General features: G+C 47.1%; 1 protein-coding gene across 6 annotated transcripts in view; it reads right to left on the reverse strand.

Annotated features, from left to right (window-relative positions):
* The window catches only part of UIMC1 (ubiquitin interaction motif containing 1), a 458461-nt gene that overhangs the window by 87076 nt on the left and 344344 nt on the right, over positions 1 to 27041 (reverse strand). For 5 of the 6 annotated variants that reach the window (XR_014966701.1, XR_014966702.1, XM_085618307.1 and 2 more), the window contains exons 9-11: positions 22662 to 22911; positions 2073 to 2151; positions 251 to 428 (exon numbers count right to left, since the gene is read on the reverse strand). Coding sequence is in view for 3 of the 6 variants with exons in the window: in XM_085618307.1 (XP_085474433.1) it covers positions 251 to 428; positions 2073 to 2151; positions 22662 to 22911 (507 nt within the window). In the remaining 3 variants the exon portion in view is untranslated. Of the gene's footprint in view, positions 1 to 250; positions 429 to 2064; positions 2152 to 22661; positions 22912 to 27041 lie in introns of all 6 variants that reach the window. The other variant, XR_014966703.1, reaches the window with a different exon arrangement.

Below are 27041 nucleotides of genomic sequence, written 5' to 3' on the forward strand. Positions count from 1 at the left end.
CAAACAAAGCGATAGTGTTAAAAGTACATGTTTGGTGACCTTCGATCAATTTTACCATTGGGAACAGCGCATAAACATTTTGCAGCCTAGTGACCAAGGAAACCCCCACTGTAACAGCCAGATATTTATTTCAGTGGAGTTCTTTCTCGGGTCCCCCCAATGCCCATCTTGCACTCTCCCCTCACTCTGCCAAGCACAGTCTGGTACAATACTACTGTAGAAGGTGGCCCTTCATCTCCAGATAACTCACCTTCGTGCTGCGCAGCCTACGACTTCCCTGAGTTTCAAGGACTGCAGTTTGCAAACAACTGTCAACATGCTCCTGGTACAGCTGTAGTGGCACAAGCTCCTTGCACAGGTAGCACTTCTCACACTTGCCCAGGCCTGGAAAGTGGAGGACAGGAGAGTTTGCCGCTAAGGGTTTGCTCCTACATGATAAAAGAAAAATGTCAAGCATAACTTTAAAATAGTACCAAAAACAAGAGAAGATTTTAATGGAAGCAGCTTTGCACTTTGTGGTCTCACACTCTAGAGTTGCAATGCTACCTTTCATGCATAAAAACTCAAAACCTCTCTACTATCTCACATCAAGGACTGATATGGGCCACCCGGTTTTACTCCACGCTGCAACTGGATCAGCTGTGACTGGCATATAGCTATGTGTCCAATTGCCTACACACACTTTAAAGCAGAAAGAAGAGTATTGCACTTGCATGAACAAAACAATACAAAGAAGGACAGAAATCCTAGCAGCACAAGAAATGAATGGTGAAAAGGTCAGTGATTTGGCTGTACCCCCACCCCAGGAGAAATATGATAGACACCCCAAACCCAGGAGAGGTAAAGTAGAAGGCGTTTTGGCTCACAGTGAATATGTCATTTACTTGTGCTGGCCATTGATGAACCTTAACAAGGATGATGACACAGTCAAATGCATCTAACACTTGAGGTGGGAAAGGAAGTACAAATAAATAGATGCCAGGAAGTGAGTAAGAAAGAGAGAGAAGCGAAGCTAGAAACAGTGAGAGAGAAAGGGAGAGAGGGGAAGAAAAAGAAAGAGACAGACAAAGAAAGAGACTGAGTGTGTGAGAAGCAGAAGGAACAAGGAGGCAAGAGAGAAAGGCAGAGAGAGAAAGAATACAGTGAAAGGAGTGACAGAAAGAAGGGGCCAGAGCATGAGAAAGCGTTGCAAGAGTCAAAAAGGGTGAAAGAGAGGTAAAAGTGGCAAAAGAGAGACAGAATAGGTGAGAGAGGGAGAGAAGTGCTTCAACGTATGCCCCCCTTTCATACATGTGGAATGATTAACCTCACTCTCTGACCTTGGGTGTGTCGCTTGCCTGCTCTCTGACCTGCTCAAAAGTTTGGTCTTTAATTCCTGTGAATCACCCATAGATGGTGGTTGTGTGTCTGGTCGTTGTTGTTGGCTATGTAATACCCTTGTGCAGTGGATTGCTTGCCTTATATACAACTACTACATAGTTACATTACTGTTCTGTGCTCTCCTTCAAGTGTGGAGTTCTATTTTCATGCTCTGGGGCTCTACTGCTACAGACAGGATGTAAAGGTACCTTCTCTGTGACCATGGTGCATGTAGTCTGTTGCATTCCTCATTGTATCCTGCCATGTTTACTTGTAACCTCTGCCCAGTGACAGAGTGCTCTTGGAGTATGTTGGGTTCTCAGAGCTTACTCTGATCCTTGGATTGCAGGTAGGGCTCACCAACTCTCACTTTGGGGGCTGGGACTTAATTTTCATTATTAGACTTTGTCCCAGAACAAAAAAAAGAAAAGCAGAAAAATGATTTAAAAAGAGGGAGGAAAGACTGAAAAAAACGGTGACAGAGGAAAAGAAGGGATGAAAAAGAACCTGCATGAGTGAGATAAAGGGGAAGAGTGTGTGTGGTGGTGAATGAAAGAGAAATGAGGTGAAATCTAGACTAGAAAATCTTGGTTCTCAGCAACAGCAACATAAGTGGGTGTCTCGACAAACTTTTGGGGCCGGCGCTTTTCTTTTAGAAATTAAGTCCCGTGCATTCTAGTTCTCTAAACAGTACATGTCTCATACCTACTTACTTGCCAGTGTCCGGCGAGGAAAAAAAATCTTCCACATCAAGAGCTGTGCTTTTCATTCCCCTTCTTCTTCGAGTGAGCACTATAGGAACCCAATGACACCAGGTGAGAAGAAATTCGCTCATAGGGAATGTGGAAGGCACACAAATTTAGACAGTGCTATTAAATACAACAGTAAATAAAACACGGGCCAGATGTTCCATTTAAACCCTAAAAATAGATTTTGAAAAATGTAGAAATCCCAAACCACAACATAATGTTTCCTAAAAGAATATGGGGAAAAAAATACCATACCAGGCTTGAAAGTACAAGGGTAAAGTTACAGTCAACTGGTCAGATATCATATGCCCCAGGCCAGCCCCTGGTTAGGATCCCGCGAGGGACACCACCTACACTTATCCCAGAGTCACAACTGATGGGCTGGACTGAGGCTGGAGTTTGGACAGTAGGCGATTTATACCAAGACAATGAATTGATCCCGTTGGAGGACTTCCTAGACCGGTAGGATCTGACAGGAGGCCAGTTTCTCGCCTATCACTCATTAGTGAAGCCATTCAAAGAGCTGTGGGGTCCAAACCAGTGTGAACCGCAAACACACGACACGCTGCAGGTCCTGACCATGCTAGGCTCTGCGAGCCATTTAGTAAAATGGCACTACAGAGCTTTGATAGGGATGGTAAGAACGCCACTAGAAAGGGTCAGGGCTAAACAGGATAGTGCATTGGGGAGAACATTAGAAGACAGAGAATGGGCTAAAATACTTCAAAGGGCAAAACAAATCTCTAGAAACATGGCACTAAAACTAATTCAGTTCAATTACATACATATGGTGTACCTTACCCCACATCGTCTGAATATCATGTATGAAGGAGTAACACGAGAATGCCCCAGGTGTGGACAGCAAGATGCGGAATTTATACACATGACCTGGAGTTGCACAGTAATACGAGACTATTGGGAGGCAGTACTAGCCCAAACAAACACAACTCTGTCCAGAAATCTACCAAATACAGTGGTAATATGTCTTTTGGGACTTTTTCCAAGACCAAAGACTAAAAAGGTGGGCTCTCGGCTCATAGACCTGGCACTAGTCCTAGCACACAGACGGGTGGCTATGGCTTAGAAATTCCCTAGAGGTCCCAAAGTAGCAAACTCTGAACAAGACATAGATTGCTGGGGGAAGACAGAAGAAAGAGCTATACAGCGAGAGGAGGCAAAAGGTATTAGAGAACGCCCCATTGCAGACTTATGGACTGAGATGAGGGCTTGGTATACTAGGACATCGGACAGATCGGAGGACGAGGACACTATGGGGGGGGGGGGGGACGCAGAATTAGATACCGACTCAAAAACGGCGAGCAAGATAGAAACTGCGGGTGATAATAGACCACACACAAAAGAGAGGGGCAGACCTTGGGGGGGGAGGGCCCTTCTACCCCACGCCACGCTAAAATAACCCCTCCATGCGGTGACTAATCAAGAATGAGCACAACAACACTTCACATAGTTAATTTATATCCCTGTTCTATAGATAGGTTGTTAATTTAGCATAGCAGATTGCAGGTACATATCGAGAACACAGATAGAATGTAGCTCCCCTGAGTACGCATTATGGGTACACGGATCAGAGTACATAATATCAGCAGGAGAGAGGAATGTAAATCGGAACCTGAATAATAAGGTTGACTACTGATGTGAATTCCCAAGAATTAAAATGTATATAATGCATCATGTACAATAAAGGCGCAAAATGGAAATACGAATATACCACAGGGAAAATGTAGTATATGTGACACATTATGTAACTGACCGTATGAATAAATGTATAAATCTAATATGCCAATAAAAATATATATTTTTTTTAAAAAGGGTAAAGTTAAAGTCAAAAGATACAAAAGAAACAAAAAGGGACCAAGATCAACGTGGAGGGTCAGGAATACAGGATGCTCCTATGATGGATGATTAAATGGATGCCAAGGGTGCCGATTACAACCATCTTCTTCAATCTCTAGAAAGCTCAGACATCTTGAGGACTAGGGTAACGACTTCTAACGACTGGACTCTGGTGAGTCTCCTTATTTAGTCTCAGGCAGTTAAATTTTACCTGCTAGAGGCAAAGTGTTGTGGCTTCAACCTTAACATTGATATTTCACCACACACCTGGAATTAGCGGAGTGTGCTTCCTGTGAGCGTGGATTTCACCAGTAAGTGCCACAAATACACATAGGTTAAGCGGAAATCCATATTTCCAATTCAGTGTAAGCTACAAATTTCGCCCCGCTTGTTCTGAGGGTACAGGACCGTGTACTCTTGGCACTTAAATTCTATGAGGAACAAGCATTGGCATAGCCAATCGGTCTAGCCTTTGGGACCTTATAAGTATTTAGTTATGCAGCACAATATCCTTTGTGCAACAACATCAACTGTTGCATGGGTAAACACTTATAAAAGTCTCAAAGGCGCGACCTATTGGCTATGCCAATGCTTGTTTTTAAATTGGGCATAGACATTAGCTAGGAATAAGACGTAAAGAATAGGATTTTCCCAGAGCCAATCTTAACCACACCACCACCTCTCCCTTCAACCCGCATTGAAAGGCATTCAAATGCGCCATGGCACACGCCAGGCCAGGATAAAGTAAAAAGATACCCGCTTGAGTTCCACTTTTGGAGGCTTGCTGTGTACTGCAGTGCCCGCTCAGCAAGGAGCAAGCCCGATGATGAAACATGCCACCTAGGTGGGTGAGGGTGATTGCATCCCAAGAGTACGACCATCCATTACCAATTGATTATCTTGTCTGCACCATTTTGACTAGAAATACAGTGGCACGGAGGAACAGCACACTACACTTATTTATGGATTTATCTGTGGTGAAGATGTGCGCTGGACCGTGTAAAAGATTTCCTCTTTTTCCTCTTCGTTGTTATTTAAGTATACTTGTTAATGGACATGTTGCTGTACACGTGGGAGATAACAGTATCAGCATTGGCCATCAAGCAGTTAACTGTACTAGAGGCCGTCAGCCTCACAAATTAGCGCGGGACTCACAGTTTGAAATCAGTTTAAACACTCATTCCAACAAATGTCACACCTGGTGATAAGGGCTATAACTTATCACCAGGTTCTAGCCATTAAACCGGTTGTAGCTCTTCAGTTCATTGCTGCAAAAGGGACCAATTCAGCACACACTAGTTAATGGACACAAAAGTTCAACCGTATCCAAGAATAATACATTTCCATACTTGATCTCGACAGCTGTCTCCACTATGCACGCAGTGCAATAATTTATCCGCTGCTGAGAACTGTGAAAACCTGCGAACTCTCCCCATGGAAAGGCGCGCTGGTGCAAAAAGGTGCTGGACAAATGAAAATAGGATGTGCACTTTTTGGATGAAAAGATCTGAACATACATTTGAGCTTTGAAGGTGCAAGACAGCATGAGAATTGGGAATTGAGGGCAACCTAGGGTGTTCGGGCTACGGTGGATGTAAAGAGTCGAAACGCGACCGCCTGCTGCGCACAGCTCCTTCTGCATCGGCACTGAGCATTAGGATTGGCCGTGGCAAATACGTTTGCCCAGGGAGAGGTCTAAATAATTAAGTATTAGTGAAGCTAGTGTTTGTGCCTGGATTCGAGGTGGGAGCTATAGTGGCGACAGCGTCTGCATTTCAATTGGTGTAGGTGGAAGTGTTGTGCCAAGCCTTGTGGTCATATTGTTTATACCACTCTTTTTTTCGTGCAGAAGAGAAGTGTGTTATACGCTGCTGTGTGTAGTGGCCTGTAAAATAATGGGGTGTGTAGTGGCTTGTGAAATGATGGGGTGCATGGTTCTGGCCCACCCCCACCTCGCGGGCTGTTCCACCTTTGCGCAGCTCGCGCACCCACACGGTGATGATGAGTGGAGAGTGCTTCCTGTGGTGGATGAGCCAAAGGGACAACGTCTGCGCACTCTGCTGCGAGTTGCTGAGTTCCAACAGCTTCTTCTCTAGCACCGCGGGTTAGATGACGGTTTCCCTTTTATAGCTGTTATCTGTCTGTGTCCTAATCTCCCCTTTTATCTGAGTGGCCCCGCCCGCACTGCGGCTGATTAATACCAGCTAGAGACATCCTTGCACACAGTGGCTGCTCCACAATAGCAGATGCAGAGTTTATCAGAAGAACCAGACTGAGTCTACAGCGGGTTAAACAGGCTGCCCAGAAGAACCTGGATCGGTAACTACCTATTGGCACTATCTTACCACAGGATGGCGTCTCCACAAGGACTATCATTTCACCTCGCCCCTCTCTCATACCCAACCCAGCACACATCAGGCACCATGTCATGAACTGCTTAGCAGCAGCACTAATAATTCTTGGTTTTATAGGCCCGACCGTATATTGGGGAAAACCAGACTACAAATCCCATCATGCCTTGTGCTGCTGGCTGCAAAAAAACGGTCTTAAGCTACGGACGGAGTGTTCTGTCGTAGTACAGCTTGGGGGTATTCAAGAGGGCCTGGAAACGCTTGAACGCAAAGCCTCCGTACCCAGACAGGCACTTTAAATACTACTGTCTGCAAGTCCTGGCTCCAGCGACAGAATTTAAAGATGATGGCGGTGTGTGGAGAAGGGTGAGGCTAGAGAAGGACACAGCTGGTGAGCAGGAAGGGGTGAAGGGACAGAGGACCCGGGGGGAGGGAACTGGGACCATAGAACAAGGGACAACGTTTCAGGCGGGGCTTGAGCCCGGACACAAGGGGAGAATTAGAAGAGAGATTAGAACAGAGACCAAAGGAGCAAGCGCCAGCGCGAGGAGAGAGAGACGGGACCGGGACCTGGGGACGGTGGAGGTCCAAAGGAGAAAGTAGGACAGGAAGAGAGCGAGTATGCCCCTCAGTGAGTCATGAGAGAGGGTGAGGGGCAGTATGAGATGAGACCACGGTAGAGATGAGAGTGAGACATCTTGCGACATTGTGGGAGAGACCGGTCCGGCGCTGAGGCAGCGAGGCGGAGCGACAGGAAGGGAGTAAAGTGACGGGTGGGGCGCGTTGTGCCTGCCTGCAGCCCTGCTTCCTTTTGGGACGGCCCATCCGGACTGGATCACGGCTTGTTTATATAACACGCCTCGTGAAGATAAGAAAGTGCTTCCAGCCGTGAAGCAAGTGATCCAGTCCGAAGGGGCCGTCCCAAAAGGCGAAAACAAAAAAAACTCGTTTCCAATGGCAGGCCACCGTTTAGCATAAACGGTGACGCCAGCCAATGGAAATGAGGGGCGGGGCTTTAAGCCCCCTTCTGAAATCCCTCTCTCACAATCTTTCTCGCCAGCGAGCAACGCATGCGCTGCAATGCTAGGCGAGACCTAAAAAAGGTCTGAGGGTCACTTTGACAAACAGGTCCAATATGTAGCAGAAATGAGACCTGGAACCCGACTAGTTGAAACAATATCAACCTATCTATCTTAAATTTCAATATTAAGTGGAAATTTAAGGTCGTGGGAGATGAGAATCACATGCCCCTTTAAACAAGGCAATACTGGATTCCCTCTTCCCAGGGTCAGAAAGAAAATGTTGTAGAAAAGGTGGGTGGTTGCCTATGCGTGTGGAAAGGTGCTGTCCAGGAAGACAGTGAAACTTTCCATCCTGTCCTTCTTACATTACTTGTGGTTCACCCAGATTTAAAACAATACACAAACTAAGATTAAGGTTACCTCCACTAGATTTTCTGGTCCTCTCTCCCCGACAAATAGTGAATGGGAAGTAGCACTTCCAATGGGAAGACTTCTGTACACCTCCCGTACTAGGTCCTCTGCCCAGCAAAACAATAGTTGCCCTTCTTTACAATAGACATGCAATAAAGTCAGCAGCAAGGAAATGTGAAGAATGCATCTGATTAAGATTCATAAATCAATGCTACAGGTTGCATTGAAAAGCAAATTGCATCTATACTTGAACTTGTGGTCCACAAACATACGCACAACAGGAATGTATGCCACTAAGATAATGTGGAATAACCAATAAATAGTTGTGAAGTACGTAAAGGTGTGAAGGCATGCAGGAGTTAATAACAAGGTTATGAGTTATGTACTTGTCATTTTAGTGCTCCAGCGCAGTCGTTTTGTGTGGATGTATATAAATGCCGTTACTGAAGGTTAGTTAAACCAAAAATCAATGACAATAGACAAATTAACTAGAATAGATATAAAATCTAATAAGACATTTAAAAATTATTTTGGTTCAGTGTATATTCCTATCTATTCACACATGTGGTATCACAGCAGATGCACTTCTGTCTACAATGTAAGCAACCTTTGACCTGTAGTACCTCAAGCAGTCGTGTGCACTGAAACTTTATCTAAAAAAAGGAAGCTTCTCTAGCTACTAATGGGTCAACCCATATTGCGCAGAACACCACCCAGCTCTCAGCAATGGCCCAATTGTACATGTTAAATAAGCAGCCCTGTATTACAAGACCCAAGTGAGAAGATTCATAACTATGTTCATGCCTGCATTCCTGATGTTACCAAAGAGTCAGTCTGTTTGTTTTTCAAAAGAATATATGTCTATGAAGGGTAGCTAGGAATACAAGTAAGTAGTGTTCCCTTCCTTGCTCCCCACCCATACCAGGAGGTGGAGAAACAGGGGGAAACTGAACTTAAAATAACAATGAAAAAGATCAAAAGAAGTTAACTGTAAAGATTCCATAAACTGGGTAGTCTGGCCTGACCAACGTGAATGTCTCCAAGGACACAGACCACAGATCTTGCTGTGGGCTGTTGAGACGTTGTCCTCCCATCTGTAAACAGCACACTGGTTAAAGAAACAGCACATTGGTTATCCAAAAAGTTACTTGATCTATCTAATTCAGTAATGAAGAACTATCCACGTCAGTGTGATACCTTGCTGCTAGAAAATGATTTTTAAACATCGTAGCAAGAGAAATATTCTGCTTTTATATGAAAATCCGACACAGACTTTAAGAAACAAGCATTGGCATAGCCAATAGGTCTTGCCTTTGGGACCTTATAAGTGTTTAATCATGTAACAGTTGATGTTGTTGCACCAAGGATATTGTGCTGGATAACCAAACACTTATAAGGTCCCTTAGGCGAGACCTATTGGCTGTGCCAATACTTGTTTTGCATATTACTGGCAATGCTGAAGGGCATCTTCTTTGGCTAAGTAAGTGCTTTAGCATTAAACAGGTTTCCTGCTGCATAACGTTGTTCAAATGGCACATGTTGCCATTTTTTTCTTAAGAAGAGATGGACAGATAAGGAGAAAAAAAGCCTGCGTCCACTTTCTAGAGAGATAAAAGTCTGCCCTTAAATGGTCTTATAGTGGCTGGAACTCTGTTTGGGACTCCACAGTACCAAGGATAGGAAGAATGGTATCACGCAGTGACTCCACCACAAACATCAGCAGGCTATTGGACGAAGTCCTATTGTGCTGGGTCAGTGGTTGTTTTGTTTTTACTACACAACAATGTCTATCTAGGTCACTGGCATCCGACAAGGCAGACAGAAGCAGTAAGTGAGGTGCAGGGATTTGCTATAGAAGTGATTAATAGGGCCACAGCCCTCTCACTGCCATCAGTAGTCACTGATATTTATTTATTTTATTTATAAAGTTTTATATAGCGCGAACAAGATCCCGAAGGATATCAGAGTGCTTTACAAAAAAGATGGAAGGAAGGACATAAAAGCAATGACAACTTCGATATGTTCCAGTGCCAGACTCGTGGTGAAATCAGAGACAGACAAAAATACACATGGACTTTAAGCAGGATGGAGCAGCCTTTTCTATGCTCCTTAGACCTAGCAGAGGGGAACTGAACGACCAACAACCCCTTGAATGGTGCAAAATTTCCCAATAAATATTCCAAGGAGGGGGTGTAGGTAACATCTAGGCAGGAGTTAAGAAAACAGCCAAACTGGACACACAACTTTAGTGGACATAGGATGCAGCATCAGAAGGGATTATCTAGATCTGGGGCATTCACAACTAGGTCTGTGGCAGAAGCAAGAGGCCTGCGATTCGGTCTGTTGGGCATACACAGCACAGTAGAATAGACAAGACTGTATTCAGCAATGGGTACCTGTATCAGGGCAGTACAAGATTCTCCTCTTGATCTTTAACTACAATTAGGAGTTGTCACACATTGCAAGGTAAACAGGCTATACCCCGTTTCCGGCACAGTATATGACTGATCATCACTGGTTTTGCTCAAGTGCGATACAACGTGCAGTGGTGAACAAAAGCAGCTAGTCACGCTACATTTACCCTTTTTCAGATGTGTGGAGATAGAAACAAGGTAGCTTTGCATACCTACAAAGTAAAGACTGCTGGGGCGTCAGGCAAAAAGGAAAGCATAGAATCAATGTCTACGGCATAGAATTTCAGAGACAAGAGATGCTGCAGCTGACACAGCAGCAGTGTGTGGGCTCCTGGTATGCGGGGGGGGCAGTACTGGAAAGTACTTTTTTGCCGATGTCACTCAAACGGAAAATTAATTTAGGCTTTCCTTGACTGGACATAAGAGCAGTAAAAACGATCTTCACAGTTCTCTACTGTGTTCCCACTGAATTCCTGACAAAAATACCAAAGAACGGAGGAGCTTACAGTTGTGGACTGAAACCACAAAAGGAAAATCATTGCTTTGTGATGTCTCACAGCTGGGTTTGTCCAACTGCTCACATGATATCAAGGGCATTTGCTAATGCGTACAGGTGCAACATCAAAAATGTAATGCTGCTTTGCTTGCGAAAGGACAATTGCTCTACAAAAGCGCTTGCATTAGTGTAGCTCTCATATGAAAAACAAATGGCGGCAAAAGTGAAAGCAGCTGGCGGCCAAGTGGCGGCAAAAGTGAAAGCAGCTAGCGGCCAAGTGGTGGCAAAAGTGAAAGCAGCTGCAGTGTCCCGCGAGTGGTCCCGCGAGTGGTGCGCGCGTTTGGGAGAGCAGTATTCACTTGCTGTTTTCAAGCACACTCGTGCCTGTGGCAGCATCCGCCTTGCGGGATCGAGCAACGACCAATTAGCATGCGCGCCGCTGCTCGCTCCCGCAAGGTGGATGCCTTCACATGCACGTGTGTGCTTGGAAATGAGCAGAGCGACGGCTAAAGGCCCTCCTATGCAACGCATGCGCACTGCGTAGGCGAGACCTAAAAATGAATATGCCATCAAATACAGTTTACTTATAGACCAGAGTAAAGGGGTTCGTAAGGACTCCAGTAAATAGCACTGAAAAGATTCTTTAGGAAAGAAAGCCATGTTTCACTAACTTTCCTCAATGACAGTATGATCCAAAAAAACATTTCCAAGAAAACGCTGCGGGTCAGATGTGCAGATTGGTTCAAACAAAAGGCCCATAGATGTAGAAAGGCCATCATTTAGTTCCCAAAGAGCCAATGGTATTTTCACGAGGAGAGATAGTTTGAGGCCTGCTAAAAATCTTTATCAGAGGAAAGATCAAAAGAGATGTCTGAGAAGGTCATGTGCTGTAAGCCATATAAGCAGAAAGAGGAATCTTTATTTACGGAAATAAAGAATAGGGGTGTACGTTTTAGTCCAGACACTAACTGCAGGACTTCTTCCCACTTGAATCCATGGCGAAACCGCTGTCCTCCATCAAAATGGTCATGAAGTAAAAAATTAAGTTCAATGACGTCCATGCTCAGGAATCGGACAGTTAAGCTCGGTAACAAAAGGCAGCCATGATGAATGCTACCCTTTATTTGGGACAGGAGATGTTGTTTGCAGCAATATCCTATGTATCTTCTGCGAGAGAAGAGGGACGCCTGGAAATAATCACTAGCATTGTTGCACCAGTGCACAGTGTTCATTATAATGCAAGATTTTATTTGCTTCGTAGAGCATTCCAGTAGAAGAGTAAAGTGTGCAAAACTGCATAGGGCAAATTACCGGATTGTTTCATCAAAAGGCTATTCTCCTGGATTGGTTCCTAATACGTAGATGGAAAGTTGCCAGCTATATTGTAGGATGTAATTGTGTACACGCACAAAAGATAGGCTATGTCCGCTTCAATTACAAGTTAAAGATATCACATAAATAGGTTCCAAGTAACACACCCAACTTGCAGCTCTCTGCCATATCAGCTAGACCCTTCTACGGACAACCTATTGTGACAGGGACAGCAGCAAACAGGGAACACTGATAGCAAGGAATTTGCTACTTACCAGTATGCATCTGTTCTTGGCATGTAGAGCTGCAGAGCCACACACTTAGGATAGTAGATCGCCATCTGGTGTTGGGCTCGGATGCTTGCAGGTTGTTGTTGTCTTCGGAAGAAGTCTTTGGTCACGAGATAGGTAACTCCTCCCTTGGACTACAGGTCCCGGGGAGGTGGGTGGGCGTGTGTGGCTCTGCAGCTCTACATGCCAAGAACAGATGCATACTGGTAAGTAGCATATTCCGTTCGAGGCATATGAGCTGCAGATCACACACTTAGGATAGACTATATAGCAGTGTTTCCCCTAGCGGTGGTCACCTGTATCAGTTGCAGCAGTTTGGAATAAAGTTTTAAGGACAGCCTGACCCACAGAAGCTTGTTGTTTCGCCTGCATGTCAACACAGTAGTGTTTAGTGAAGGTGTGTGTTGTAGACCATGTGGCTGCCTTACAAATATCTTCTAAGGGAATGTTTCCTAAGAATGCGATGGAAGCCACTATTTTGCGTGTGGAATGCGCTCTAGGGGGAACTGTTAGAGTGCGTTTAGCCTTGTGGTAGCATATTTGGATACATTTAACTATCCACCTGGCTATTCCGGATTTGGAAATGGGGTTGCCTTTATGAGGTGGAGAGAAAGCAACAAACAATTGTTTGGTTTTGCGAAAAGATTTGGTTCTATCAATGTAATAAAGCAGGGCTCTTTTAACGTCTAAGGTATGAAGAGCTCTTTCAGCTACAGAGTCTGGATTTGGGAAGAACACTGGTAGCTCGACTGATTGGTTAAGATGGAACGGAGAAATTAATTTTGGTAGGAATTTAGGATTTGTTCTAAGAACCACTTTGTTACGGTGTAGCTGTAGGAATGGTTCTTGTATGGTTAAAGCCTGGATCTCACTTACCCTTCTAAGGGATGTGATAGCAATAAGGAACGCTACTTTCCATGTAAGGAACTGTAGTTCGCATTTATGCGGAGGTTCAAATGGGGACCTATGAGCCTTGTGAGAACAATATTTAGGTTCCACACTAGAGAGGGTGGTAATCTGGGAGGAATAATCCTTTTAAGACCTTCCATGAAGGCTTTGATCGCTGGTACTCTAAATAATGACAAGTGTTGTCGATTTTGTAAGTAGGCTGCTAATGCTGCTAGGTGGAGACGTATGGATGAGTACGCTAAATTACATCTTTGCAAGTGTAAAGTAGCAAATGATGTTCTGGATGGATGCATCCAGTGGGCATATATCATTGTTAGTGTAGTAAATGGCAAATCTTTTCCATTTTGCAGCGTAGCAGGCTCTAGTAGTTGGCCGTCTGGCCTCTTTTATAATATTCATGCAGTCTGGTGGTAGGTTGAGGTAACCGAACTCTAGGACTTCAGGAGCCAGATCGCTAGGTTCAGTTGATGTGGATCTGGGTGTCTGATTTCTCCATGGTTCTGGGTTAATAAGGACGGGGAGAGGCGCAGTTTTTGGTGTGGAACTAGAGAGAGTTCCAGCAGTGTTGTGAACCAGGGTTGACGCGCCCATGTGGGAGCTATTAGTATCAGCTTGAGAGACTGTTGCCTGAGTTTGCGTACCACGAATGGAATGAGTGGGAGAGGCTGAAAAGCGTACGCAAATCTGCCTGACCAGTTCATCCATATTGCATTGCCCTTCGACTGTGGGTGGGGAAACCTGGCGGCAAAGGTTGGGCATTTTGCTTTTTGGTGTGTGGCGAACAGGTCTATGTCTGGTTGGCCCCATTTTTGGAAGAATGGGAGTAGGACTTGTGGGTGTAATTCCCATTCGTGGATCTGTTGAGTTTGTCGACTCAACAGGTCGGCAATCTGATTGTGAACTCCTGGAAGGTGTTCTGCTAGCATGTATATGTTCTGGGGAATGGCCCATCTCCAAATGTTCTGTGCGAGCTGGGACAGCTGGAGAGAATGTGAGCCTCCTTGTTTTTGTATGTAATACACGGCTGTCATGTTGTCCATCCGGATGAGGACAGTTTTGTTCTGGAGATGTAATTGGAATGATTTTAGTGCTAGGAATACAGCCAGTAGCTCCAGGTAATTGATATGGAGCCCTTTATGTTGAGTGGTCTATGTGCCCTGAGTGGTGTGTGTTAGGAGATGGGCCCTGTGAGAGATGCGTCGGTTGTCAGCACTATTTGTGGAAGAGGCTCTAAGAATGGCCGCCCTTTGGACAGGTTTATAGTGTTCCACCATTTTAGAGAGCGATGTGAGCGGCTGTCCACCAACACCAGATCTGCCAGTTGTCTGTGAGCCTGATTCCACTGACGTGCTAGACATTCTTGCAAGGGACGCATTTGAAGTCTTGCATAAGGCATAATGAAGATGCATGATGCCATCATGCCTATGAGTTGCATGAACACTCTTGCTGGAAGAGAGTGTTTGGTTTGAAATTTTGCGATCAGAGCTTGTATTTTGGCTATCCTGACTGGGCTGGGATATGCTAGTGCTTTGGAGGCATTTATGGTGGCTCCCAGATATTGATGTATGTGGGAGGGTTGGAGATGAGATTTGGGATAGTTTATTGTGAATCCCAAGTTGTGTAAGATTTGAATAGTTTGGTGAGTGTGTAGGATGCATTTGTTGAATGAATTGGCTTTTATGAACCAATCGTCTAGATATGGGAAGACATGAATTTGTTGTCTCCTGAGATGCGCTGCTACTACTGCTAGGCATTTGGTGAATACTCTGGGCGCAGTTGTTACCCCGAATGGAAGGACTATAAACATAGTGTTGTCCGTCCACCACACATCTTAGATACTTCCTGTGAGCAGGATGCATGGGTATGTGAAAATAGGCGTCCTTGAGGTCTAATGTGGCAAGGAAATCGCCTTGTTGTAGTAGTGGGAGTACTTGTTGAAGAGTGATCATATGGAAATGATCTGAGTTTATGTACTGATTTAGGAGTCTGAGGTCCAGTATTGGTCTTAGCGTCTCGTCCTTTTTGGGGATTAGGAAGTACAGTGAGTATACCCCTGTACCCTGATGTTGTAAGGGAACTGGTTCTATTGCGTGTTTTTGAAGCAATGAGAGCACTTCTTGTTTGAGGAGCGTAAGATGGTCTGGTGACATATAGCGTTGCTTGGGTAGAATGTGTGGGGGGGGTAGTGGTGAGTTCCAGGCAGTAACCATACTGGATAATTTGTCTTACCCACTTGTCTGTTGTGATGGTGTTCCAGACAGGTAGGAACTGTTTGAGTCTTCCCCCGACTGGAGTGGAATGGTCTGGGGGGAGTGGAGGAAAGTCACTGTTTTGTGGCGGGAGAGGTACGAGTGTTGGTACTGCCTCGACCTCGTCCCTTGGTGGTGTTTCCTCTATATCCTCCTCTAAAATATCCTTTACTGGGGGATGTTTGTGTAGAGGGTTTGAATGTGGAGGAGGTGTCTGCTCCAATGTTTTTGGAGGCTCCTCTGTAGAAGGAGCGTCGAAAGGAGTCACGTGGTTGTGGAGACTGTAATGCTCCCATGGACTTAGCGGTCTCTGTGTCTTTTTTCATCTTTTCAAGTGCAGTGTCTACTGCTGGTCCAAACAGTTGTTCTTGATTAAATGGTTGGCTAAGAATAGTAGTTTGTACTTCTGGCTTAAAGCCTGAAATGCGTAGCCATGCATGGCGTCTAAGGAGTACACTTGTGTTTATTGCCCTAGAGACAGTGTCTGTGGCGTCAAGTGCACATTTAATTGAGGCATTTGAGATCAGTTTTCCCTCTTTTATAAGATCATTTGCCTGGGCCTTGTATTGGTCTGCTAGGTGTTGTATCAGGTCTTCTAACTGATCATAGTGAGCCCTATCGTAGCGTGCTAATAGGGCTTGGGTGTTGGCGATACGCCAATGATTAGCGGCTTGTGCTGCTACTCTTTTGCCCGATGCCTCTAATAGTTTGGATTCCTTGTCGGGGGCGGTGTATCTCCCGTAGTTTGGGAGTTGGCGCGTTTCCTTGCGTTGGAAACGACCAGAGAATCCAGAGGGAGCTGTCCTTTGATGTAACAAGGATCTTCTGGGGCAGGTCTATATTTTTTCTCAATTCTTGGGTTGAGTACTCTGGCCCGTACGGGGTCTTTAAATACTTCTGTGGCGTGTTTTATGACCCCTTTAATCATGGATAAAATTTGAACCGACTTCTGAGACTGTTCAAAAGTGTCTAAGAGGAAGTCTTCCTCGGGTGCATCGGAGTGCATGGTGACGCCATGATAAAGTGCTGCTCTGTGTACTAGTTGTCCAAACCCCAGGTGGTCATCTGGAGGTGATGGTTTGGAGGGATATGGTGTAGGGTCAGGCATATCTGGTAGAGGGTATGCCCAGTCGTCCAATGGTACGGTATCTGGATTTGTGAACGGATTATTAGGATCATCCGGATCACCCCCTCCCCCTAGGTCATCATCATCATCCTTTGGGGGTGGTGTATGTGATGGAGATGGTAGAGGTAATGGTGGTGTAGGCAGAGGGGTGGGGTAGGAGGTGGTACAGGAGAGGAAGGAGGAATTGGTGATGTTGCAGAGTCCTTCTTCTTGATAGGAACTGGGGCAGGTGTTGTATCCGGTTTCCGTTTCCTACAAGGTACAGCAGTGACATGTCCATTTTTTGGATTAATATAGATCCTTTTTTGTGTTGGATCTGGGTGGAAAAGTTCTTGGTCTTCTGGAACGGACTTTGGCGCCGATTTTATCGGTTCCGATCGAGGTTTTGGGTGATCGGTAGAGTCTTTGGCTTTAGGAGGTGTATTATAGTCCTTAGCCGGTGGTTTCGGTGCCGATGAAGGTTTCGGGGCCGATGAAGGTTTCGGTGCCGAAGTTGAGTCTTTGAGCTTGGGAGCTTTCGGTGCCGGTTTGTCTATGGGCCTAGGTGTTTTCGGTGCTGAGAGGTCTTGTGTCTTCGGTGCCGAAGGTGCCGGTGGCACAATGATATGTGGTTTGCTCGGGCCCGAGCCACTGGAAGGCTTGTGTTTCTTCGGAGCCGAGCCCGAAGGCGGGGCTTCTGAAGGGTATTTTCGGTCTCGACTGGGGCCAGCTGGCGAAGTCTTGACCAATGCCTTTGGTTTTGGAGGGGTTGGGGTAGGGGCAGTGGTACTCACGCGTTGCCCCGGAGTAATGGGGTCGTCTGCTTCTGAGATAATTTGAAGTTCCTCGGAATCTTCTTCCGGGACATCGGGACCCTCACCGAAGATGTTTTCTGGTTCCGGGGCTGGTCTGTGTGCCATGATATGGCGTCGAGCTGTTCGATCCCGAATGGTCGTTTTGGATCGAAATGTGGCGCAGGCTGGACAGCTGGACCCGTTGTGTTCCGGCGACAGGCACAGGTTGTAGACCTTATGATGGTCACTGTGTGGGAATTTAGCTCCACACTGGGGGCATTTTTTAAACGGCGTCCTTTCCATGAGCCGTAGGCCTCACGGCGCGGATAGGTCCAATCGTCCACGTCGACGTCCGGAACCGGTCCGATGAATTCGATGTCGAGTGAAGGTGCCGCGATGTAGTTTTGTAAACGTTTTTCGCTTCGAAAGCTTGATTTTGAAGTTTTCTACCGGAGTGGAAAAGTTACATCCGAACCCAATGGCGGAAACAAACAATCTGAGGATGGAGTGGATGCCCAAGCGCACTGTAGTCCAAGGGAGGAGTCACCTATCTCGTGACCAAAGACTTCTTCCGAAGACAACAACAACCTGCAAGCATTCGAGCCCAACACCAGATGGCGATCTACTATCCTAAGTGTGTGATCTGCAGCTCATATGCCTCGAACATTCATTCTTGCATTCCACACCAAGGGCTTTAGAACTCTTGCACACCTCAGGTCACACTGACTAGTACAGGATTAAAGATGCAGCCCTATCAATGTGTATGCATAAAAAACATTGGCATACGCACCACAATGCAGGATATTGACAGACTAGGACCTTCAGAAGATGAACAGCGGCATGCAGAGCATAACACCATCACATTCATGAAGAGTCTATACGTAAAGCTTACTAGTTGACCAAACCAAGAGAGCATCACACTCAACACTGGAACACCAAACCAACACACAAACCACACCATGCACATTATTCACAAGAAAAGAAGCACAATTGAAATAAGTACATAAAAACTTAGAGATAATCCGAGTAGTAGGACTTCATAGAATTGTTTGCAACACAATGAACTAAATATCTAATTGCCATTAAAAATGAAAAAGGCCTAAACCTTTCTAGAGCACTATCAACATATGGGCTAAGGACTAATTGCAAAAACAAAAACAGAATCAACCAACGTAAATGTGCCCATACTATGTCCACTACAGTGGTATAATATTTTTTTTTTTAAATCACTAACCATAGATTTATAGACAAGTTACTCTGATTTCTTCCATAGCCCACATTAGAGGTAGCTTACAGGTCTATCAAAGCATCCATAACCTATCCAAGTCCAAACGTGCTATATGAAAGTATTATCTGGCTACAAAATGGGTAATTGCTATCGCTCTCAATGAATTCCCTCAATGCAACCCTTTCCCAGTTTCCACACTGCCTCCGAGACATGAGCAGACGAAGGGCCATAACAGCTCCAAATACACTTAAATCTTTTCAGCCAATTGAGGGCTGGAGAACAACAGGGCCTGAAATTGGTACTGACTGCATCCATTTCACAAATCAGTGCCTAGAAAGACTACCAGGTGCCCGCAAAATAACAGACGTTCACAACAAAGCTCAAAGAAACAAGTCAACACAACAAGACACAAGAGGCCTTGTAAAACAATGGGTACAACAAAAATGTGCTTGTGGCACAACTATGCACCAGCGGTGATATAGCAAGATCCAATCAAATCAACCAAGAGGAAGCTAATGAAAATGTTGCCACATGCTAGGATTCTCCCTCCTGGATATTTTCTTTGACATTCTATCATTTATGAACATCGTAGAAAATAACTATGAAAGAGAATAAAAAGATATATTTTTCTGACCTTAGTTCTCCGTAATCGGTGTTTTTCAGACAATCTCCGTACATGTGTGGATCCCACACAATAGTCTCTCGTTTATTAACCCTTTGATGCAAACCTAACTGTGCTAGTTCACAATATTGTCACGGCATGTTAAAGGAACTCAAACACAGTCACAAAAAAGGCCCAAATATGGCATTAGGCATATGAATACGGTTCCCATCTTGATGCTTTTCCTAGCTGCAGCATTGAGGATGGAGATCACAGCTATCAAGGCAAGCGCAACACACTGTTCTACCACAGCTCCCAAAAGAGCAACACACAGTACCACAATAGAACCTAAAAGGGGAACCCAATTCCACCACAGCTCCCACAACAAAAACCTAGTTCCACAACAGCTCTCAAATCAAGATCAACACACACTTTAACCACAACTCCCAAAAGAAGAGCAGCAGTTCAAGGATAGCTCCCAAATGAAGATTAACATATAGTTCCGCCACAGCTTCCAAAAATGGGAGTACACAATTCCACCACAGTGCCCAAAACAGGATTAATAGACAGTTCCACCATAGTTACAAAACAAAACTAAAACACAGTCCCACCTCCACTTCGTTAGCCACCCTCGCTGTGTACAGTGCTTTGCATCACCCATTAGTGTTAGCTGGAAACTATAATCATGATGCAGTCAAAACACCCGCCCACATGCAGGCTTCTCAGAAACGGGTCACTGCTCCACAGACAGTCCCCTGTTCTTTATGCAGCATTGAACCCATCCTCACTGGACAAACGAGAACGAATACAGCAATTTGCCTTGCCGTTTCCCTGCATCCTGCCCCCTCCCCCGCTTTATCGCGCATCACTCAGTTCTTCAAAGTCTACAATCTTCTCTGCCACACACCCCAAAACGTAACTACGGGAATGTGGAAGTTCTGTGTGGTCTGTGGCCGTAAAGAAAGGCTTGCATCTGTTTTACACATTATTTTGTTCTTTTTGAACTTTCCATACACATCCCAGACTATTCGTTTTAAGACTATTTCACATAGGGTGGGCCATATTCACTTCCAAATACAGAAGCCACTAGAAATAACTGCATTGTGAAATCCCATATGAAAAGCACTCAAAAACACAACAATATTTATATACAGGAGCATTTCTCTAACTGAACGACAATACATCCAATCAATATTTGGACTACTGCAGCTCTGCTGAGAACTTATTCCGATTTACAGTTCGAGTCATTACTAGGCCTGGGCGGTAAATTCCGTTCCGTTCGCGGAATTTGCGGAATTTGCGTAATTTTGCGTTCCGCGGAGAACGCGAAATTGCCCAAAAATCTGCGTTCCGCAACTTCGCGAAATTTTTTGCTTGTTCGCGTTCTCAATATGCGTGTTCGCGAGATATTTCACCCCGAGCACGCAAGCAGCGATCGCGAACAGGAAAAAAGTATCGCGAACAAGCAATTCCGCGTGTTCGCGGAATTTCTGCATGTTCGCGGAGATTTTTTACCGTTTCGCGGAGATTTGCGTAACGCGATTCCGCAAATTCCGCCCACCCCTAGTCATTACAAGACACCTCAGACCAAACTCCATCAACTCCTAAATTGCCAATATCACATCTGATAATACCTTCTCAAAAAACAAACACTGACAACAGCAGTGATTGATGACTGAGCAGAAACAAACAAAGAGGCTGTCTGGGAGAGGGGTGGCGCAGCGGCCAGAGCGTCTGACTCCGGAGCACGGGGCTCACTGTTCGATCGCCGGCAGCAGCTCTGCTCAGCACCATGTGACTCAGGGCAATAGTTCACCTAATCTTCCCAACGGCCCACAGAGCCTTGATACCCTTAGGTGTGATAAGTTTGTGCTTTACAAATGTGGAATTATTATTCATAGCTTCCAAGGTTTCAGATCAGTATTTGTGACATTTTCATAATTTTAGTGCAATTATGAGGGATATTTGAGCCATTATGAGTGACATTTTCTCGCAGGCAAAATAAAGCATTAAAGATTAGGGAAGCATATAATTATCAGAAAATACACTCATTTCGACAACGAGAAACTTTAAGAGGATCTTAAAATAACTGCACAGCACTAGAAATGAAAGTGCACCACTAACCTAGAACACTACACGGTTGGGGGTGGCAAGTGGTAATTAGTTTACTTTCAGTCAGTCACTCACGGCTCTGCCTGGCGCGCAGCACGTTGGCTAAAGTAAGTACTATAACAACACTTACTTATTGACGAGTGGAGACTGCGGTCTCTGCGTTGTCGTCCCGGTCCGTTCGGCGGCAGCGGCATGAGCTGCACAGGGACCCGTGGCCACACAGCAGTTGCAGCACACTGCATGATGATGCACTCTGGAGCAGTCTTCTTCTCCAAGACACGGAGTGCAGATTCACTGACCTGTCCCCTGCCCGGCCACACTAGTTTGCGCCCGCAATCATCACCCATGCCTCTGATGCGCGGCACGGGCGTCCCTCAGTGTACAGAGTCTTGTCGGTGAGTCACTAGTGACAGAAATTATTCAGTCACTCTCTGGTCTAGATCTGGCCTCAGCTCCCCGCTAGTCTGGCAACGTGAACGCCGGGGGTTTTATTGCGGCGCTGCGCACCGCAGACAGTCAGCAGTGCATCGACTCGACGACACAGATTGAATTCCCCGCCGCTTCTGACCCACCTACCTCACTTCCTCATCGTCCGGACGTTCGGAGGCACGACGGTCACATCCTATCCCGGGCCCCCCATGGTGTAGCAACCACTGGGGGCAGGCCCCACCCCGGCGTCTAATTAGTGTCAAAGCCACGCTGTGCCGCAGGAAATATGCAGCCAGGCTAGACAGGAGGCTGCTGGCCTAGGTAGAACATTGTAACATTGTAGCAGTCACTCTTAGCCACTCAAGCTGAGAGCAGACAAACAATTAACTATTAACTTGCTGAGCCCAGCAGGTTCTGGCAGCACGTCTCGGAGAAGCACTGAGAGCGGGCGCACAGGTGCCGGCGGCGCGCGCTGGAGCACTGCATAGTCAGAGTTTCAGAGTGTGGCATTAATGCGTGACAATGCATTTCAGTGCAGTGATGCGGAACACCACACAAATGCGTGAGCGTCACACCTGATGTGTGACACTTAACAGGCATGATTATTATTATAACATGATTCGCAGGGAGAAACCTCTCATTACTACATGCTCCTCCCACCTTGGACTAGCAACATAAAGCAAGATCAAACCAATGTTGAAAACACTAACTTTGAAATGAATCCAACAAGCAGAGCAGTAACTTCAGTTCTCCATGTACTGAAGTAAAACTAGGAATGATGAATGAAGTAGAAGGAGCTCATCAGAGTGACAGAACGAAGGATATGCATTTGTCCCACAGAACCCTTTAATCTGCAAGTGCTCAAACATTGGTAGTGTGGAGGATCTGCATGCAAAGGAAACTCGTTGACAGCACCCTAACAGTTTGAAGTGTTTCAATGGACACAATTCCATCCCTTGAGAGGTATTCCAACTCACCTGGGGACTCCGGCCTTTTCACTTTCTGCTCTGCGCTCCCATTACAGTCCGCTGCATGGCGCTCAATCTGTTCCAATGCAAACTCAAGGCCACATAGTGGGCACTGGATGTCGTCCATGTTGGGTGTCACTTGCGGTACACTGGATTCCAAGTCAGCCATGGTGGACGGTTCTTCAGTCATGGTCGGCTGCATGTCAACCCTGGTTGGGTCGTTGCTCTTCATCTCTTCAGGGGTGACACCAGGGGCACTCTAGGAAAAGGAGAATGAAACCGGTTACAAATAAATTGGGTTTCGGACAATTCTAGTCTGCCCATCTTCAAAGAGTGGTCTCACAAATAGTCAACTATTCCAACCCTGCCTACCTTCTAGCACTATGGTCAATCAGTTCATTTCTTGCATAGATCCGCCCTCAATCCAGCTTGTGTCCTCCCCATGAAGGGCACTTCTCATCAATGTTCAATCGTACTATGTCCCTTCCCAGTAGAACGTCCCTCCTCATGGTTTGTACGTAATGCACAAGTTACTACTTGTGTAACGATACATCTGTAAGAGACATTAGTTAGTGATAGATTCCTTACCTTAGAATATCCCCAGGCGTCAGACTGGATCCGGAAAGTTTTGCTAGCAGTACCCCTGCGCATCAGTAGGTGGCGTCCTGCGGCTCTGCGTCCGTCGCTGGCGTCGTAAGCGTCGAGATGACGTCACGGAGACTACTTAGGCGCCACCCATGCGTGTTGACATCAGTTCTGAACACGACTTTCCATGCCAGAAACGCAGCGCTATCCAAGAAACTGACCACTGGTGCCATGAAACTAGGGCCCTGAAAGGGGATGACCTCCACCCTAGAAATCAGTTCACAGAACGGGGACGATGGGTGGGGCGGTAAGGAATCTATCACTAACTAATGGTATTACAGATTGCCAAGGCAGTAATGCTTAGTAAACGTGTGCAACGAGACCCACGTGGCCCCCTGACAAATGTCCTGCAAGGGAACGCCGCGTCCCAAGGCAGTAGTGGCTGCAGTTTCCCTGGTAGAATGGGCACGCAGCTCCACAGGAGGCTCCTTCTAAGCCAAGGAGTAACATGCTTTGATGCACAGAATGACCCACCGAGAGATGGTCCGTTTGTGCACAGCCCGACCTTTTTTGGTGCCCAAGAAGCCAACAAAGAGCTGGTCATCTACCCGGAACTGTTGTGTATGCGTCAGATAGAAAGCGAGCGCACGTTTTGGGTCCAGGCGGTGGAGCCTCTCTTCCTCCCTTGAAGGATGCGGAGGCAGAAAGAAGGTAGGCAAAGTGATGGTCTGCCCGATGTGGAAGGGCGTGACCACCTTTGGCAAAAAATAAAGACGGGTCCTTAACACCACCTTGTCCGGATGAACAGAAAGGAAAGGAGGTTTGGAAGAAAGAGCCTGGAGCTCACTCACTCTTCTGGCAGAGGTGATAGCGACCAGGAAAGCCGTTTTAAGAGTAAGTAGACGCAGAGGACAGGTATGAAGGGGCTCGAAAGGAGCGCATATCAGATAGCTCAAAACAAGATTCAAGTCCATTTGAGGCATGATGAACGGCACAGGAGGAAACGTGTATAATGCCATTCAGGAAACGGTTAACAACCGGGGACTTAAAGAGAGAAGGCTGATCTGGAAATCTACTAAAGGCGGAGATGGCCGAAAGATAACCTTTGATAGTGCCCAGAGCAGAGCCCTGCTGGGCCAAAGAAAGAAGGAACAGAAGGACTTCAGAAAGAGGGGCAGAAAGGAGATCCACAGATTTCGCTGTGCACCATGCCACAAACTTGTTTGGGTGGAGGACCGTCCCCTGCTGCTACGACAAAAGACCCTCCCGGGGAGGCAGACAGATCGGGGATCGATCGCCATGCTGAGTAGCTCGGGATACCAGTATCTTCGGGCCCAATCCAGAGCCACAAGGATGACTTGGGCTCGGTCGCGCCAAATCTTCTTCAGCACTCTGGGCAGTAGTGGTATAGGCGGAAAGGCATACAATAGACCGCAACTCCACTCGCGACCTAAAGCGTCGCCGAGCGAGTGCCGCCTTGGAAATTCCAACGCGCAGCACTGATGACATCGCGCCTTCTCTTCGGTGGCGAATAGATCTAACCAAGGCGCTCCCCACTGTAGAAAGACCTTGCACCACGTCCAAGTGCAGACACCATTCGTGATCCATCAAGCACTGTCGGCTGAGTTTGCCCGCCCTGGCGTTCAGAGAACCTGCCATGTGTTGAACCATCACGGTAATGCCTTGATGTTCCAGCCATGTCCAGAGGCGCAGAGCCTCCTGACATAGGGTCCAGGACCCCACCCGCCCTGTTTGTTGCAATACCACATGGCGGTGGTGGTGTCTGTGAACACCTGCACCATACTTCCCCGGACAGAGGGAAGGAATGCCTTCAGTGCAAGTCGGATCGCCCGAAGCTCCAAATATTTGATATGGAGCCGGGACTCCGCCAGAGACCAGAGGCCTCTGATCTCCGTCTCTCCCAAGTGGCCTCCCCATCCCGGGAGGGACGCATCTGTCACCACTGTGTGGTCCATTTGCGGAATGGAGAGGGATCTACCATTGACCCAATCGCGATTCGTGAGCCACCACTGCAATTGCCGTGCAGTGCCCTCCGAGATCTGGACATGATCGGACAGGTTGCTCTGATGCTGCGCCCACTGGAACTTCAGGTTCCACTGCAGAGCCAGCATATGCCATATGGCATGTGTCACCAGCAGGATGCAGGAGGCCATCAGGCCCAGAAGCCGGAGGGTCATCCTGACTGAAACCCGGACAGAGGCTGAAAGATCAGAATCATAGCCTGAATATCCCGGACTCGCTGCTCGGGAGGATAAGCCCGAAACCGCGTCGAATCCAGAACCGCTCCAATGAAGGGGAGCTTCTGAGAGGGACTCAGGTGCAACTTCGGCACGTTGATGGAGAACCCCAGCAAATGCAGGAGGTCGGACGTAGTCTGAAGGTGATTGACGACTGCCTGGGGCGAGCCTGCCTTCAACAACCAGTCGTCGAGGTAGGGGAAGACTGACAACCCTGACCGGCGCAGATAAGTTGTGACCACCGCCATCACCTTCGTGAACACTCGAGGGGCGCTGGTAAAGCCGAAGGGGAGCACGGCAAACTGAAAATGTGAAAAGATGCGTCCTGCAAGTCCAACACTACCATCCAGTCTCCAGGGTCGAGGGCAGCCAAGACCTGAGCCAGAGTCAGCATTTTGAACTTCTCCTTCTAGAGGAAGCGGTTGACGTCCCGGAGGTCCAAGATGGGACGCAGACCCCCTTTGTCCTTCTTGGGGACCAGAAAGTAGTGGGAATAACTACCACTCCCTACTTCCAGCCTAGGAACGCACTTGATGGCCTCCTTGGCCAAGAGGGCCGCAACTTCCTGCTGGAGAGTCGCCAAGTATTCCCCCGACATGCGGTGGTACCGAAGTGGCATGGCTGGAGGGGTGGACTGAAAGGGATGGGAGTAACCCTTGCGGATGATCTGCAAAACCCACTTGTCCGATGTGATAGCGTGCCAGTGGGGGAGGTGATGGCGAATCTTGCCACCCACTGGCGTGGGGTGCTCCACAAAGCTCGGATTAGGAAGCTTTGGAGGTAGAAGCAGTGGGGGCGGAGGTGGGCTGCCCCCCACGCTGATTCCCAGAGCCGCCTCTGCGGAAGCCGCGTCCGCGCTGAGGCTGGTTCTGCACAGGCTTGCTGAAGGAACGTGCCTGGGCGCCCCTGCCTAGGCCACGAAAGGAAAGAACACTAGGCGTGGCTGGGCTCTTCGTGGAAAGACCCAAGGACTTGGCCGTGGCCCGCAAGTCTTTAAAACGCTCCAGTGCACGCTCGGTCTTATCGCTAAACAGGCGAGTGCCATCAAAGGGCATGTCCATGAGCGAGCTTTGGACATCGGGCGAGAACCGAGTAGATCGCAACCAGGCGCGGCGACGCAGCGCCACAGTCGTAGAGATCGCCCTGCCCAACGAGTCAGCGTTGCCCAAACCACACCGAATGGCGAACTTAGCCGCATCCTTACCCTCAGCAACTGCCTGGGAATGTACAACATGGACCTCCTCACGACACTGAGGTAACACCTGAGCAACCGTATCCCACACCGCGTGGGAATAGTGGCCCAATAAGCAGGCGGTGTTCACTGACCGCAGCCCCAAGCTGGCCGAAGAGAACAACCGCTTACCGAACTGTTCCAGCTTCTTAGAGTCCTTATCCAGCCGAGCCGTGGGAAAGGCACTCTGCGACGTTGAGGCTTGGATGACTAGACTCTTAGGTGTGGGATGAGTGGTCAGAAACGCGGGGTCACCAGGTGCCAGGCGGAGACGCCTGGCGATATTCTTATCCACAGGGGCCCCCGTGGCCGGCC

Source organism: Triturus cristatus, chromosome 7 (genome assembly GCF_964204655.1).
Source record: "Triturus cristatus chromosome 7, aTriCri1.1, whole genome shotgun sequence".
Taxonomy (NCBI): domain Eukaryota; kingdom Metazoa; phylum Chordata; class Amphibia; order Caudata; family Salamandridae; genus Triturus; species Triturus cristatus.